This window comes from Aspergillus flavus, chromosome 2, assembly GCF_009017415.1.
Source record: "Aspergillus flavus chromosome 2, complete sequence".
Classification (NCBI taxonomy): Eukaryota; Fungi; Ascomycota; class Eurotiomycetes; order Eurotiales; family Aspergillaceae; genus Aspergillus; species Aspergillus flavus.
Window position 1 is genome coordinate 2,169,666 of NC_092409.1, and position 14,436 is coordinate 2,184,101.

At 46.6% G+C, this 14,436-nt stretch overlaps 5 protein-coding genes across 5 annotated transcripts; 2 read left to right on the top strand and 3 right to left on the bottom strand.

Annotated features, from left to right (window-relative positions):
• Window positions 1–898: 898 nt before the first annotated feature.
• On the top strand, window positions 899–2,962 carry F9C07_2277253 (uncharacterized protein). The gene is made up of 5 exons (XM_041284647.2): window positions 899–1,096; window positions 1,391–1,451; window positions 1,522–1,596; window positions 1,674–2,577; window positions 2,638–2,962. Exons 1-5 carry the CDS (start codon window positions 1,064–1,066, stop codon window positions 2,723–2,725), a joined length of 1,161 nt encoding a protein of 386 aa, XP_041142527.1. The 5' UTR covers window positions 899–1,063; the 3' UTR covers window positions 2,726–2,962.
• Window positions 2,963–3,353: 391 nt separating this feature from the next.
• F9C07_2198058 (S-adenosyl-L-methionine-dependent methyltransferase) lies at window positions 3,354–4,259 on the bottom strand (the record flags this gene model as incomplete). Its single annotated transcript, XM_041289515.1, has 2 exons — window positions 3,354–4,170; window positions 4,237–4,259. 2 exons carry the CDS (start codon window positions 4,257–4,259, stop codon window positions 3,354–3,356), a joined length of 840 nt encoding a protein of 279 aa, XP_041142528.1.
• Window positions 4,260–4,471: 212 nt separating this feature from the next.
• On the bottom strand, window positions 4,472–11,313 carry F9C07_2277256 (Rac GTPase-activating protein BCR/ABR). The gene is made up of 4 exons (XM_041289516.2): window positions 7,141–11,313; window positions 6,468–7,076; window positions 5,022–6,415; window positions 4,472–4,852 (listed from the first exon to the last, which is right to left on the bottom strand). The coding sequence occupies exons 1-3, from the start codon at window positions 10,298–10,300 to the stop codon at window positions 6,411–6,413; spliced, it is 3,774 nt and encodes a 1,257-aa protein (XP_041142530.2). The 5' UTR covers window positions 10,301–11,313; the 3' UTR covers window positions 4,472–4,852; window positions 5,022–6,410.
• F9C07_1213002 (putative cholesterol transporter) lies at window positions 4,667–5,735 on the top strand. Its single transcript, XM_041289529.2, has 2 exons — window positions 4,667–4,852; window positions 5,022–5,735. Exons 1-2 carry the CDS (start codon window positions 4,783–4,785, stop codon window positions 5,657–5,659), a joined length of 708 nt encoding a protein of 235 aa, XP_041142529.1. The 5' UTR covers window positions 4,667–4,782; the 3' UTR covers window positions 5,660–5,735.
• On the bottom strand, window positions 11,314–14,419 carry F9C07_2277257 (mitochondrion biogenesis protein). The gene is made up of 3 exons (XM_041289517.2): window positions 13,337–14,419; window positions 12,061–13,283; window positions 11,314–12,004 (listed from the first exon to the last, which is right to left on the bottom strand). Exons 1-3 carry the CDS (start codon window positions 14,157–14,159, stop codon window positions 11,873–11,875), a joined length of 2,178 nt encoding a protein of 725 aa, XP_041142531.2. The 5' UTR covers window positions 14,160–14,419; the 3' UTR covers window positions 11,314–11,872.
• Window positions 14,420–14,436: the final 17 nt, after the last annotated feature.

Below are 14,436 nucleotides of genomic sequence, written 5' to 3' on the forward strand. Positions count from 1 at the left end.
AAAGACAAAACACCACAACCCTGAATAGAGCCTACCGAATAGGAGATCAATGGTATGTTCAATAAGACCCGCAACAGAGATGGGAGCAATCAGGACCATACATCATAGAGGGAAATGAATAGCATTACATACCATGGACTGCCCCCTACACTTGATTCAGCCCAAGAATAGCCAGGGCTTGGGTGCAACAAACTTCTGCAGACTCAAGCGGCATCCTGATTGATCCCTAATTGAATGTTTCTTTTGTACATCACAGTGAGGAATTATTGCGCAACCACAGTGGTTCGAATGGTCTTTTCTACAACCAGACTAGTAACGAATAGGTTCTATTCTTCTTTCCGAAACACCATTCAATTGATCTACCATTAGGTATATGGCCATTTTCCATTGAAAGGTTATTCATAACCAGAAGAAGTCATCAATAAGGGATGGCTTCCTAGATGCACGGATATACGTCTACTACAAGAGAGACCCTGATTGACATACCAAAGGGGAAAAGTCGGCTTGTTATAATGAGGACAATGAACACCAAAGGAGCGGAACAAGTTAAAACTTGAAGTGGGGATGGGTTTCCTAAATCTTCTTCTTTTTCCTCTTTAGTCAACACAAAGAAGAAAACAAGGTTCAATGATACTAATACTATCTCTAGTATAAATTTGAGAGTAACGAAGAAGAATTAGTTGCTTTCAGCAGAATGTAAATATAATCTGATTGGAGTTTTTACAATCTCAAGACCAAGAATGCATCACTCATTATTTTTAAGAGATTCTATAGAACGTAACTGAGCTGATTGATTGATTATAGATTAATTGAGTGATGGGACCCTAAAGATAAGATCGGCCCGGATCTTTCTTGTCCAAGAACAGGTTGGCTTTCATGGATGCCGAGACGATCCGCCGTTTTTTCCGGCGTCTCGTGCACTCCCTGTCCTTAGCCTTGGCCGCCTTTCTTTCCCGTCCTCCGTCTCTCTTCCCTCTGCACGCCTTTTTCTCTCCTCTAGCTAGATTCGCTTTTCGCCTCTCTCCTCTCCCTCCCTTCCCCCACCCCCTGGTTCATTGTTAAGATGTTTTCCCTAAGGACAGCGCAGCCCGCGCAAGTAAGTATCTGCACATACCCGATCAATGGCTGACTTTGAATTGTGTTCTCTTTGTCCTTGGGTCACCCTTGGCTATTTGCATATCTTCCTTCTGCCCGATAGAAATCGGACCACTACAGGCTCTAATCCCCCCCCTTCCCTTCCCTTTTCTCCCTCCATGCTCTTCAGTTCTGGTATACTTCTAATTCGCATACCTCGTCAATCTCTTATTCCTAGAATTATTACTCTTATATGTCCTATTTCACGTGTGATTTCCCCACCATTTTCTTCGTTCGCTAACTTGCATCCTGACAGTCTTTCCTTCGTCGCGCTGCGGTGACAGCTCCCACCGTCCGCTCCTCCTTGGCAGCAAGATGTATGTCGTCTATATCTCCTCCGTATGGCTGGTTTTTAGATGGATCGTATGGCTGACTCGCGAGTTTTAGCCTTCGCTAGCGTTCAGTCGGACATCTTCAAGCCGACCAAGTATGGCGGCAAATACACGGTCACGCTTATTCCAGGTATATCTACATTCTCATATACCCCTTGGAGTCGCCTATATACCTGCTAACGCTGCCTACTTATCTTTTGAGTAAAGGTGATGGAATCGGTGCTGAAGTTGCTGAATCGGTCAAGACCATTTTTAAAGCCGATAATGTGCCCATTGAGTGGGAGCAGGTAGATGTTAGTGGTGTTGATGCGGGCAACAAACACTCGGAAGAACTTTTTAAGGAATCTATCGCTTCCCTTCGCCGCAACAAGCTGGGTCTCAAGGGTATCCTCTTCACTCCTGTTGAGCGCTCGGGCCACCAATCATTCAATGTTGCTCTCCGACAGGAGCTTGATATTTTTGCCTCAATTGTTCTGATCAAGAACATCCCGGGCTACAAGACACGCCATGAGAATGTCGACCTTTGCATCATCCGTGAGAACACCGAGGGAGAATACTCTGGCCTTGAACATCAGTCTGTTCAGGGTGTCGTCGAGTCGCTGAAAATTATCACTCGTGCCAAATCTGAGCGTATCTCTAAATTTGCCTTTGGCTTTGCCCTGGCAAACAACAGGAAGAAGGTCACCTGCATTCACAAGGCAAACATCATGAAATTGGCCGACGGTCTGTTCCGTAGCACTTTCCACAAGGTTGCCGAGAACTATCCGACTCTGGAGGTCAACGATATGATTGTTGACAATGCATCCATGCAGGCCGTGTCCCGGCCCCAGCAGTTTGATGTCATGGTCATGCCCAATCTGTACGGCGGAATTCTTTCTAATGTCGGTGCAGCCCTTGTTGGCGGCCCAGGCGTTGTCCCTGGCTGCAACATGGGTCGCGACGTTGCTGTATTTGAACCCGGCTGCCGTCACGTCGGGCTCGATATCAAGGGCAAGGACCAGGCGAACCCTAGTGCTATGATTCTCTCCGGGTCTATGCTTCTGCGCCACCTCGGCTTGGATGATCACGCAAACAGAATCTCCAAGGCTGTGTACGATGTCATTGGTGAAGGGTGAGTAGTTCGACCCGTTTATGGGATACCTTGCTCCCTTACTGATAATTTCTCTCATAGTAAAACGAGAACCCGCGACATGGGTGGTCAGGCTACCACCCATGAATTCACCAGGGCCGTTCTGGACAAGATGGAGGCTGCTTTGTAAACTGCGGGACCTTGTCCGGCTTAATTGCTGTTCTCACGATAATGAAAGCTTGTATAAGCCAGTAGATTACTCAGTGAATGCTCCCTGGGTTTGTGTCTTTACTGTGTATTATCTTTCGCTGAAGCGACATCGAAGGCGTCCTACTCACAATTGATGCTTATCACAATTTTGCGGAGCTAGGGTGTGTAAAATTACATACTAGGTTTTGAAAATAGAAGAAATTTCGCTTTAATTATTAATCAGCAGGATACTTCCATCTGATCTCCCACAAGCTTGCATGGGGAAGCCGTCTTCGCTTCTCTCATTTTAGGGCACCTCTTTAGATGTAGCGGGCTTTAAGAGCCAACCCAATTTGGCAAGAGGAGAATACCGCTGCAAGGTCTATTCCCATGATTCACGAAGCTCTTAAGGACCTAGAAGGGTAGCTGGCGTTTGGTTTCTACACGCTGTAAATGGATCTGCGCCTGGATGCAAATAGTCACAACGCAATCATTAGATCCATATCGTTCGTGGCCACGGCTCTAATTTGCCCTTCTGCTTTATTGTTTTCTGTTTCCTACGCAATGAGCCCCAACACCAAAGGGATATCGACTTGACCAAGCACAGGAAGCCAACCATGGTTGTATGATTAGAAAGCTGGACGCCGCTTCCTGCCAGTGTACCTAGAATTCTGTTTCACAACCTTGCCCTTTCTCTCCATCTGCTCCTTTTTTCGCATAATCCAGGCCTTATCGCCTTTCCGGGGCAGTTGCATTTTCCCATGCTCCATTGCCTTTCTTCTGGCGTCCAAGATATTAACATCATCCATTCCATTCACGACGCCAGTAATATCACCCTGCAGACCACCGCCTCCGACAGTCAAAACAAGGTACAGCTTGCTGTTCTTTGTCCCGGGATCATCTTCTAGGATACCAGCTCCGAAACCGGCCTTGATGGCAGCACCGCTGATCATATTTCGCTGTGCATCGTTTTTAGGATAGAATTGGCAAACAGCACGGCCCCCACGCCGTAGGCTAGCATAAAGGCCTTCAAAAAAACGCCGTAGGCGCCCTTCAGGACTAACATCACTCGTTTCAGCGTTGCAGAGCCACTGAATGGCACTGATACTGATAGCTGCATCAAACGTGCCTGGGCGAAATGGTACTCCTTGTCCAATATCAGCAAGAAACAAATCACCTTCTACATCTCGTTGAAGGGCGATATCAAGCATGCTAGGTGAGATATCCATGCCTATCCAGGTATGAGGCCCCCCATGTTCAGGGGGCACTGCAGAAAGAATTTCGCCGGAAAGCCCAGAGCCACAGCCGATATCAAGAACCAGTGATGGAGATCGAAGGTCAAGTAGTTCAAGCGCTCGATTGGTCATATCAGACTGTATATTACGAATTCGCGAGGACGTGGTATATTTGCGAGATTCATTGTCGTCATAGAAAAGATCAGGGGGCCTTTGATCAGAGACAAACGAATGGTCGGTAAGATGTTTGCGCAATTTCTTCGGATTGGGATCTTACAAGACATCCTCCGGACGTGACATAGCTGCTACCTTAATTTAAACTCCGTTACTTAGCGAAGTGCTTTAGAACGTATGCCTTATTTTTGAATCAGAAGGTTGAAGGTGAAATGTTCAATAGAAAATCTTAATAAGATTAAGACATAAGTCCGAAAGAGAAGAGTTAAAGGACAAGACGAAAAGAACTTGATATAGACCCTTGTTCTTTTTCCCTTTCGGGACTTTCTTTTTTTTCTTTCCCGGACCCATCTCCATTCTGCCGGAGGGGAAAGGTGGAGTTGGTGCCTTGTACGGTAAATTGACGCCTGAGGCATGAAAACATCAGCATATGTGGTACTCCATAAATCATTGACCGCGCGTTTTATTCAAGTCATCCAACATCCGTCAATTTGCCCCTCTAACGGCTCCTATTTCATAATCCAATTGATCGAACCGCTTTTTATCATCGGATAGATTTGCGATTGTCTGGCTTCATTTGTCCGCTTCTTGAACCGCAGAACATCTATTATAATAACTGGAGCTAGACTGATACTTTGAGCTCGCCAACATGTGGATCCTACCCTTACTAGGATATTTGGGGGTTATTGTGGGGTTCTCATTTCTTACTTTGGCCATAGGTAAGATATGTGTGTTGCCTCATAACGGGTGGCAGCTAGGGGCTGCTAAGTTGGGATATTTTGCCAGTGGACGTGAAGCGAAATAAATCGTATACAGCTGTGTTACGGCTCAATTGCCAACAAGCGGCTTCAATCGTATTGAGACTGCATTGGACTGACGAATCTTTAGCTTCTGGGCTCTACTATATGTCGGAGCTTGTAGAAGAACACACTGTTCTCGCCCGTCGCCTTTTGACTCGGTTGATATACAGCATTATCCTCATCCAGATCCTCCTATTCGTATTTGACCGGTTTCCTTTCTCTCTATCCCTTCTCGGCATCGGTTCGCACATCGTTTATGCAAGCAATTTAAGACGGTTTCCTATCGTCAAGCTATCGGATCCCTTTTTCATTCTGTCATGTGTTCTTGTTGGTCTAAACCATTGGCTGTGGTTCCGTCATTTCTCAAAACCTCTACCTGCGTCGCGAGCTGCATCCAGCTGGCGTCAACCATACCAAATTAATGCGGAGGACATGCCGACTTTCACTGAAGTTGCATCTTATTTCGGACTTTGTGTCTGGCTGGTCCCTTTTGCGCTCTTTGTCAGCCTTAGTGCGGGTGAAAATGTCTTGCCCAGCATAGGGTCCGAATATGCTACTGGCGATCATGTTTCAGCCCCAGGGTTTGCTCGTAATACTTTGACTTCAGATGGGAAATCCAAGAACAAGGGCATGGCAAAGGTTCTGGTGGATAGTGTTCGGGACTGGGTCAAAGAAAACGGCGAATTGATGGGATTTTGGAGAGGTGAACGCTCGAAAAGGTTCTGAGGCGCTACAAAACTACGTAATGAGCATTATTCTGGTCTCCTAGTCAGGTTAATGTATTTGTCCTACGATCACCGTTCAAAGTGACAATAAATCGAAGAGCAGCATGAGCGGGTTACTTGGCTCTGATCAGACTTCACGCACCTATATAAACCTAAGTGGGCGGCAGAAACTTTGCATTGTTGAAGGTGCTAATAGATATTGATGTAAGTACAAGCGGAGGGGTATATAACACTTTGAAATTTGTTCTGCGGCGCGATTGAAACCAGACAAAGAGAGAAAACGGCGAAGGTTGAGAAAAAAGGGGGACAAGAACACGATTTAAGCAGCCGGTAGGAAATAGGTATGTGCAAGTCATGTCATAACCGATAGAAGCATACGAGAGCCCTTCCCTGCATTGAGTACGACCAAAAGATAGCTGTCGTTTAAAACAAGGACGGGCTAGTGTGGGAGAAAGTTCAAACAAAAATGTAGGTTGTGTAAGTAATGTGAGATTAGAAAAGCAAGAGCCATCTTTGGTGATTATCATTGGTTGTAGATGTTCCCCTTTTGACGCTTGGCTGAATCTGTATGCTCGAGTCATTTATAGTTCGTTCAAATCATGATGGCCTCGGTCGTTGAAGCAATGTCCGTTTGCAATATCAACGACAAGGTGAGGTGATTGTGCGGGTGGGATAAAGGCAGAACATATATATAAAGTGGACCGCTCAGATTCTCCTCGGTGCAGCTGGCTGAGCGGACAAGACGCAGGCGATCAGGCTAACAATCGTCAATCTCGTGACTTTAGCAAGGAATAGTCGAATCTACTCACCATCATCATCGTGCGCAGAAGGAAAAGGAGACCTAAGATTATTAACCTCCATGAAAAGTAGAGAGCTTTCTCTTCTTTTCGATTTGATGGAACGCGAAGCTTCAGGATTTGGTGTTAGCAACCTGCTCGTTGTGGGAGGACTGGTATGCTTCTCGTTATTACTTTCCAAGAGATTGCCAGAGGACTGATCGTAGCTCGACTGGTATGGCATACATTCATCACGGTCACGAGGATCCCCCTGTTTACGGAAAGTTGTTTTTGTATGCAAAGTCGGCATCTCTGTCAGCATCTGGCATGGCGTAAAATGAGAAACCTCTGGAGATGTAGGACTATCTATGTTTAAATCCTCAGTGTCGGAACACATGCCTAGCAGGTTCTCGAAGATTCGCTCGAATTCAGTAAGAAACATCGAGAAAACTGGTGCTGGGATGTTTAATGTTGGAGCAAAAACTATGCCAACATTTCTGACCGTCATTTTATTGACATCAGAGTTGTTCACGATGATAATCAAAAACTGGACCAATGCTCGCAGTAAAGCCAAGTTTGGCCTCGGAAGTCTGTGGACAAGCGAGTTTAATGCGGCGATCTTATCCTGCCTTTCATTAAGTTCTGGAACGAAGACCATTAGCATCAATATTCGCAAACATCACTCCACATCAATATCCGTGCTTACCAAGTACTCGCAAAAACTCGATATGAAGTTCACGAGTAAGAACAGTAGTGGGCAACTCTCGCAGATATTGTTTGAAAAGCGAGGCCACGGCATGTACATCGTAATATTGATCACCGGCGAGAAAGTCCACATCCCCTTCAGTATTGAACCTTTCTTTGAGCGCCTTGACAACGATGTTTGACCCACTCAACCGAAATATCCCTTCCTCTGATTCTGCACCCTTGGCCTTGAGATACTCGATGCAACGGTAGACTACAGCAGGCAAATCAACGTCGACGCCCCGCGGCGCACAAAACTGCACCGCCTCCGCCAATGGGATACCGAAGACTGGCCTGACAAGGTCCCTTCTATCACCCGAGGTAAGGTTTTGTGGTTGAACTGATGGAGAGTCATAACTGGCTTGTAGTTGTGAGGCAAGGTCGACTGACGATCTCGTGCGGAAGCCCCAAATGCTACGTTTTTTTTCTTTGGTACTAGTTGCCGATTTGTTGCCCCAAGCTCCCGCGTCCTGGATAACAGCTCCATTTGTGGGTCCAGATATTATTCTAGACGAGAGCTGGCTAGGGTCTGGCACATGGTTCGTTGCTTGGGTTGCATCTGTAGGGTCGGTTGGTGACATCTGGGAAAAAGTGGGTGACCTAAGTGCCTGTTGTTCGTAAGGTGGTCCGAACACTGGTGGTTCGGCAGGGACAGCATCCTCGTAACTAAATCCTTGAACTAGATCGAGGCCATCAAGATCCGAACTGTCGGTTGTTCTGTTGTTCTTGTTTCCGTTTGAAGGCATTTTGGGGTTGACTGTTATGTTGGCAAGGTGTACACCAGAAGCCTGACCCCTGGAGGATCCACTATTCGATCCTTCGTTCTCGGACTGCCCTTCTACATATTCCAAGAGTGCCTCTACCCAAGAATCCCTCTCTTCGTCGCTTTCGGCACACAAAACATGTCGCACAAGAGCCGAAGAATCCTTTTTCTTTGGTTCCAGAATGAGAAATGCGTGGCGGTATTGATTGTCAGAGTCATCTTCAGCTCGTGTAGGCGGGCTATTATTTTGACCGTTTGTGCCCTGCGATTGCTTGCCAATCTGGGCATTGTAAATTTTGATAGTTCCCAGGTGAGGACCACCTGGCGATTCAAGGTATTTCAACTCGGGGCCATGCAGGACAAAATACCGAGCCTTCCAACCGCCAAAATTCTTGCCTCTTTTTGTCAAATACCCTTCTTTTCTGGGCTTACCATCTGGACCACGTAGTATTTCGGAGCTCACATGTTGACTACCTTTTAGCAAACTTGTTTCATCGTCCCGGGGCTCAATGGCATCGGACGTGAGGAATTGGCATATAACCAGAGCCGCTTCTTCATCCATTGGCGTATCGAGAAGGGCTTCGAAGTATGCATTTATTGCGGCTCGCCTCGCATCCACCTTTGCTGGGGAATGCCCACTGAATATGGATCTGTCTGGTAACTTCCCACCGTAGCTAGACAACTGTTTCAATTGTTGATCAAGTTGTGGGAGTGCCGCGATGACCTTTTCCACACGCCAGAGCTCCCTGTTTTCAGAACGTGAAGTGACGCTCAGTGTAAAAACAGGCTCCTCTTCTGAAGGCCTAGACGCTAAGTAACTGTTTCGCGAAGGGCGGAGCCGTGATGACGACACCTTAACTAGCACCAAAGGTAGCGCATTTGGAGATAACAGATAGCCTGGGTAGTCTTCTGAAACTAATCCACGATAAATACCATTGGTGTTTGGCACTGTGGACCTAGTACTTTCGGCTCTAACAGCCGCGTCTATCGAGGGGATAGATCGACTGGCTACATCGATTGGCAAGTAGGAATGTGTAGCGCTGAAGGGGGCCTGATACTTGCTGACATGAGGTGATAGAGCCAATCCCGAAAGGCCACTTCCTGATGCTATAGGTAAAGAAGCCATATTGTTGGTCATGTCTCTGGGCAACCGAGGCAAAGGAGAATTGGGTGGGCGATCCTCAGGCCTTGGACTGACAGGCAAGCCGGGGCTCTTCGGCGGTATGATGATAGGGTGATCGCCGGGGGTCATGCGGGGGCTTAAAGGGGCTGTTAAAGATCCAGATTGTTCAATGATTGAAGCTGCTTGTCGACGCAAATGATCTGCAGGTGCCTTCGTCGAATGCGAGGATTCGTTTCTTGAAGAACTGACCGTAATCCTTTCTCGTGCCAGGACAGCTTCACGTTCTCGATCATCGTCATCGCGCGTTTTTCTTCGTCCCCGTTCTATGGGTAATTCATCAACTGCCAAAATATCCTCATACTCAGATTCAGAGTCATAGATATCTGGATTGCCCAATAAAGTGCGTTCGCCTTGAACAAGATTCAAGGGCGCAGGTGGAGGTTTGCGCACAGGATGTGGGACTCTTTGCTGTTTATCTTCACCTGGCATAGTATCATTAACAGGTGAGCTGGAGCTTGCCAAAGAACTTGGGCTCGCAGCTGCTAGTTCTTGTTGAGAATACACTGATGGTGGGGGAGGTTGCGAGCCTGATCGCCGATCCAGCCCGCCTTTATGACCGGTAGAACACTCCTTAATCAGATTTTCCGATAATTCCTGTGCTGCCACGTTCTGCGATCGGATAGTGCTAGAGGATAGATTTCGCCCGATAGAATTGGGACTAGGTGCTGACACGCCTTGATACTGCGACTTTCCTGGCTCGGGGTTCCCTTGCCCAAGAGATTTGTCTTCACTTTGGATGGCTTTATGCTGGAAGTGAAGTCCATTATTTGGTGGTAAAGATGGCGCAGGGCTCTGTAACTCCTTGAACTTCTTCCTATATCGCTCTTTTTCTTTCAAAGCACGTTCAAGATCTTTATTTAACCCAAGGATAAGTGTTCTTTGTTTATCAACCAGTCTCCAAAGTTGCGAATTCTGAGATGCTGCATGGTGTTTTTCCTTCAAAAGATGTACGATTACTGCCTCGGCAGACCCTGCAGTGGTGATGAGATTCCCAATATCAGCTTGGCTCAAAGCTGTAGCATCAAATGAAGACTTATGTGACTGCGAGGCTGAAGAGAGAGATGATATCGCAGAGTCGATTGAGGAAGTGCGGGGCATGATGCGCTGCCCGGACCGCTCCCCAGGCACCGAGACAGATGATATAGGCGAAGGTGTTGAGGATTGGTTGGCTTCCATTGCGTCTAGAGGCTGTCGAGATTTAGTGGGTGTTGTTTGTTCGGTCAAGTTTCGATCATGCTGGTCAGGTCTATCCAACGGTAAACTTCCAAATACGCTCAATGAGACTTGGGTGGCACCGGATGGAGGAACCGGGAACGTCGCATGAGCTATTTAATGACTGATAGAGCGTTTTGAAAGCGCAAAAGTGCAGCAAACTAACCTCGGCGACAAGAGTAGCCTTCGTAGTTAATTGCGGGGTGACTGGACGTGACAGCTTGTATACAGGGAGGTAATGTACATTTACGGAGAGTAGCAATGGCCACAGCCTCAGCAGTGTACGTCGGGATCGTGGTCGCAGATGGTCACGGGCAATGAAATAGAATCGCAGATCAATGTTGAATGCGTAGGCAACCGGTGTCCTGCTGAATGTGGCCTTGGAGGCCCTGCAAAGAGCTGGTTGAGGTTGAAGTGTTCTTGATACACTGCCGCGGAAGCTGCTGCATAGCAGACTGTGTAGGAGTTGGAGCTCGAATTGGAATTGCGGACCACGAGTGGGCGCTAGACTCGGGCGGTTAGTTGAGTGGGTGATTGGCGCCGGTTCAGGGGTAAGATAGTATCTCTACTACTTCAAGTTACTGTTCTTAGCATGTAACTCCTTATTACTGCATACCAGTTAACGTAGGTTACTGTGACCAAGGAAAACAACGAGTATAGGTAGTTCAAACTTACAGCACCAAGTACAGGGCACTCTCATTCCATACCAGCTATATATGCTTGACTGTTTACTATGTGCAGTGGTTACGTGTGAAGTGCATACGAATGGTAATACACATACACGGCGAATACGTATGTAGTAGGTACATACAGATCTGATAAAGTGGCAGATTAAAACGCGAGTGGAGAAATCGGAAAATAAAAGTGAGATGTATCCGTACTTTGTACGGAGTATGGATAGTAGTACATGATATACTGTATATGTAGGAGTACGGAGTATACTACAGAAAATACGAGTGAGGAAACGGAGGCCCGGAGGGACTAGCTTTGGCACTTTGTATGTTATTTGGCTTGCCCCACATACTAACTACTAGTAGTAAGTACGTAGTGTTACCTACCTAGACTATAACTAAGTAGTACGGAGCATGTACCACTAATTCAAATGACTATCTCATATAATCTATTTTCCGAATCAAACAAAAATCTATGCAATATACCTTGGTTAGGTAGTATGTAGTTTACTAAACTGTTCCGGAACTCAGTCTAATAGCGCGGTTCTATGTATGTTGAGATGAGTATCACCCTTGCAATCCATTTCTATATTGTCGGGCAAAATATTCAAAACGTAGTATACAGGTTCAAGGGCTAAATGGCAAAAGAAGTAAGCGGAGGTGAATGAGGAGAGATGAAAGAAGGAGCCCAAAGCCTCGCCAATGCTACCTAAGAATGAGGAGGTGAGTATGTCAAACAGGAGCCGAGGGAATCGCAACATTTATTCCTCGCCTCGGTAGATAATTTTAAAGCGCTTTTGATTCCTTGAACACCTTTATTGTCCAGACCTTGAAACGCCAGAGAATCACACATAGAAATACAAGGTCATGCTATATTTCCAGCCATACCCATAAAAATAGCCTGGGCTGCTAATTGGAGGGACCAAAACCCTACCTTCTTGAAACGTCGCTTGCGTGCTTGCTCATCCACAACATCCCGTGCAAATGCGTCATAAACCTAAAAGACATCAATGAGAGTTCCAATATTTTTTCGGAGAGAGATGGTTGACTTACCGCTGCCGAGAGATCATCCATTAAGCCGCTATCGAATATAGTCCAGCTGCCGTCGAAATCACCAACTCGTTTGACAAGGCGGCAATTAACAGGGATGAAAGTACGTCGTGAATTGATGTATGCCACAATGGGCCTGATGAGGGCATTGTTTATATATGAGAGATCTCGTGTGAAGAGAGGGACAACTGCCCTAACATTGTTTAAGTGTAGCCGTAAGTCGGTGACTAGAAATCGCCTGTCGTTCTCACTAGGAGTTTCACCAGGCTGAGCTGAGTTTTCCAATAATGCATCACGGTAATGAGTAGATGTGACAGTTGCTTCTAGTCGATCATAAATGTCAGCCATTACCTTGGTTAGGCTTTCATCATTATCTGTTGGAAACATAATGTCGGCAACGATGTCGACGGTTCCTTCATGGATCCATGAAAATGGCCCTTGTACTCCGCGGTTTAGATGATCGATATTCAGACCATCAATACGTATCCTGCTATGTTTCTTCCAATGGCTCGCTCTGCCATCCTCTCCTACCCCGTTGTCTAGTTGTGCTCCGGTGAAACTGTGAGTCTGCCGTGGGTGAATAGTGAACAACGAATTGTCAAAAGACCCTGACATCATATTGGCTGACATGAAGTCATAAAACAGCCATTGTTTTCTCAGTTGTGGCAGGTCGCAAGAGAATATACTAACAGAAAACGGTCTAAAATTGTCTGGCTGGTATACCGTGACTAGCACATCGCTCATCTTGAAAGAATCGATCTCGAAGTCTCCGGGGTTGTGCTCATGCCGGTAGGATTTTGGGTCGAAGTCGTCTTCTGACCAATAAACATACCTGCGATCAACAACGCCCCGTATCCCTTGAACCTCGACATCTCGTAGCAGCCCTTTGCCATTGATCCATTTTGTAAATGATAATGTAACGTTTACTGTCTCGATTGCCAGGTCAAATTGTGTATAGTTCGTATCCTCTTCCACCGATGAGAGTCGTTGATCCGACAGGTCCAGGTTAGGCCGATCATTAAGTGCTGCAGCCGCAGCCACAGCAGCTGCAGTTTTAGGTGAGCCTTTACTAACATGGCCTGCTCCCTGGCCGGGTCGCCTGGAGACAAAGACATTCTTGAACGTTATCACGCCATCTCTCCACTTGGGGACGATCGCTGACTCGAACACAACTTTTACCCCTGAAGATTTCGTGAGATAGTTACCTATCCACCCAGCCAAGGTTTCTGTATACCTTTAGTAGTAGATCAAATTACGGATATCCAGACCTCAAACATACCTTGAGCGAAAACCGTATTGATTGCGATGATCAACAAGGAGAAGAATGTCGTTGTGCCTAAGACAACCCAAACAACATGCCCTAGAAGTACCCATGAAAAAAGTGCTGTTATCTCGTCGAGGTTGAAAGGTCGAACACTTCGAATCGAAAACCACTTGAATCGTACTTTAAGCCGAGACCAAAAGCCGTTGGCTGCAGCCAATAGCTCCTCTTTGGTGGGCCGGTGCAATTGTGGCATGTGTGGCAAACGGTCAATCAGATGGCGGGTCGATGGTCCTGGTTGTTGCGGTCTAGGCATGTCCTGCTTTGACCTTGTGTCTTTCGTGTTCATCTCATATTCGGAGGGTTTGACATTCTCCAAAGAGCTTCCATTGCTATATCTCAGAGATTCCATATGTGCCTCCATCTTCGGTAGATCATCCTTGCTCGTGTGGGAGCCTCTTGGTGGTGATGCATTTCTTGATGAGCCGTGAAGAAACCTTCTATCGAACTTGTAGATCATATGCGTAGCATGGGATATAATCTTTTCTGGGGCTACAGCACAAGTTGTCCCAGTCTCTACTGCGGTCGAGTTTGGGGATATTCCGATTACAAGAAAACTGCCTGAAGCGAATCGTCTGGTGATCTGTGTAGTCTTCCGGGGAGGTAAGGAGGATATCTTCCTCGTCTGTCTTTTGAACAAAAGGTCGCATATGATGTTATTCGAGTTTGTTGCTGTATCATGAAAATATGGTGTGCGACTTGCCCAGAGACCGCGTCCAAGGAAAGGATTCGCTGCTTCCCAGAAGCTGGTGTACAACCTGCGTCCGAAATTGCTAGACATTATTGCCGTCACATGCTGGAAATTATATAGCGATGAGGTGAAACAGGGACCGTTTCAGTTATTTCGAACCAAAAATCCAGTAGCACTTTCCAAGACCTTCGATGAATATGTGACAGGCAACGTATGCCCGTGGGCTGCTGAGGTCGAGAAGTGTTAAGTGGTAGTTCTCGGACAAAATATGCATGAAATCATCAACCCGCGCCTAAAGACGTTTGTCTTGTTTGCAACCGAAAACTCTAGATTTCCCACTACATCCACCATCCATCCTTTTACAGTT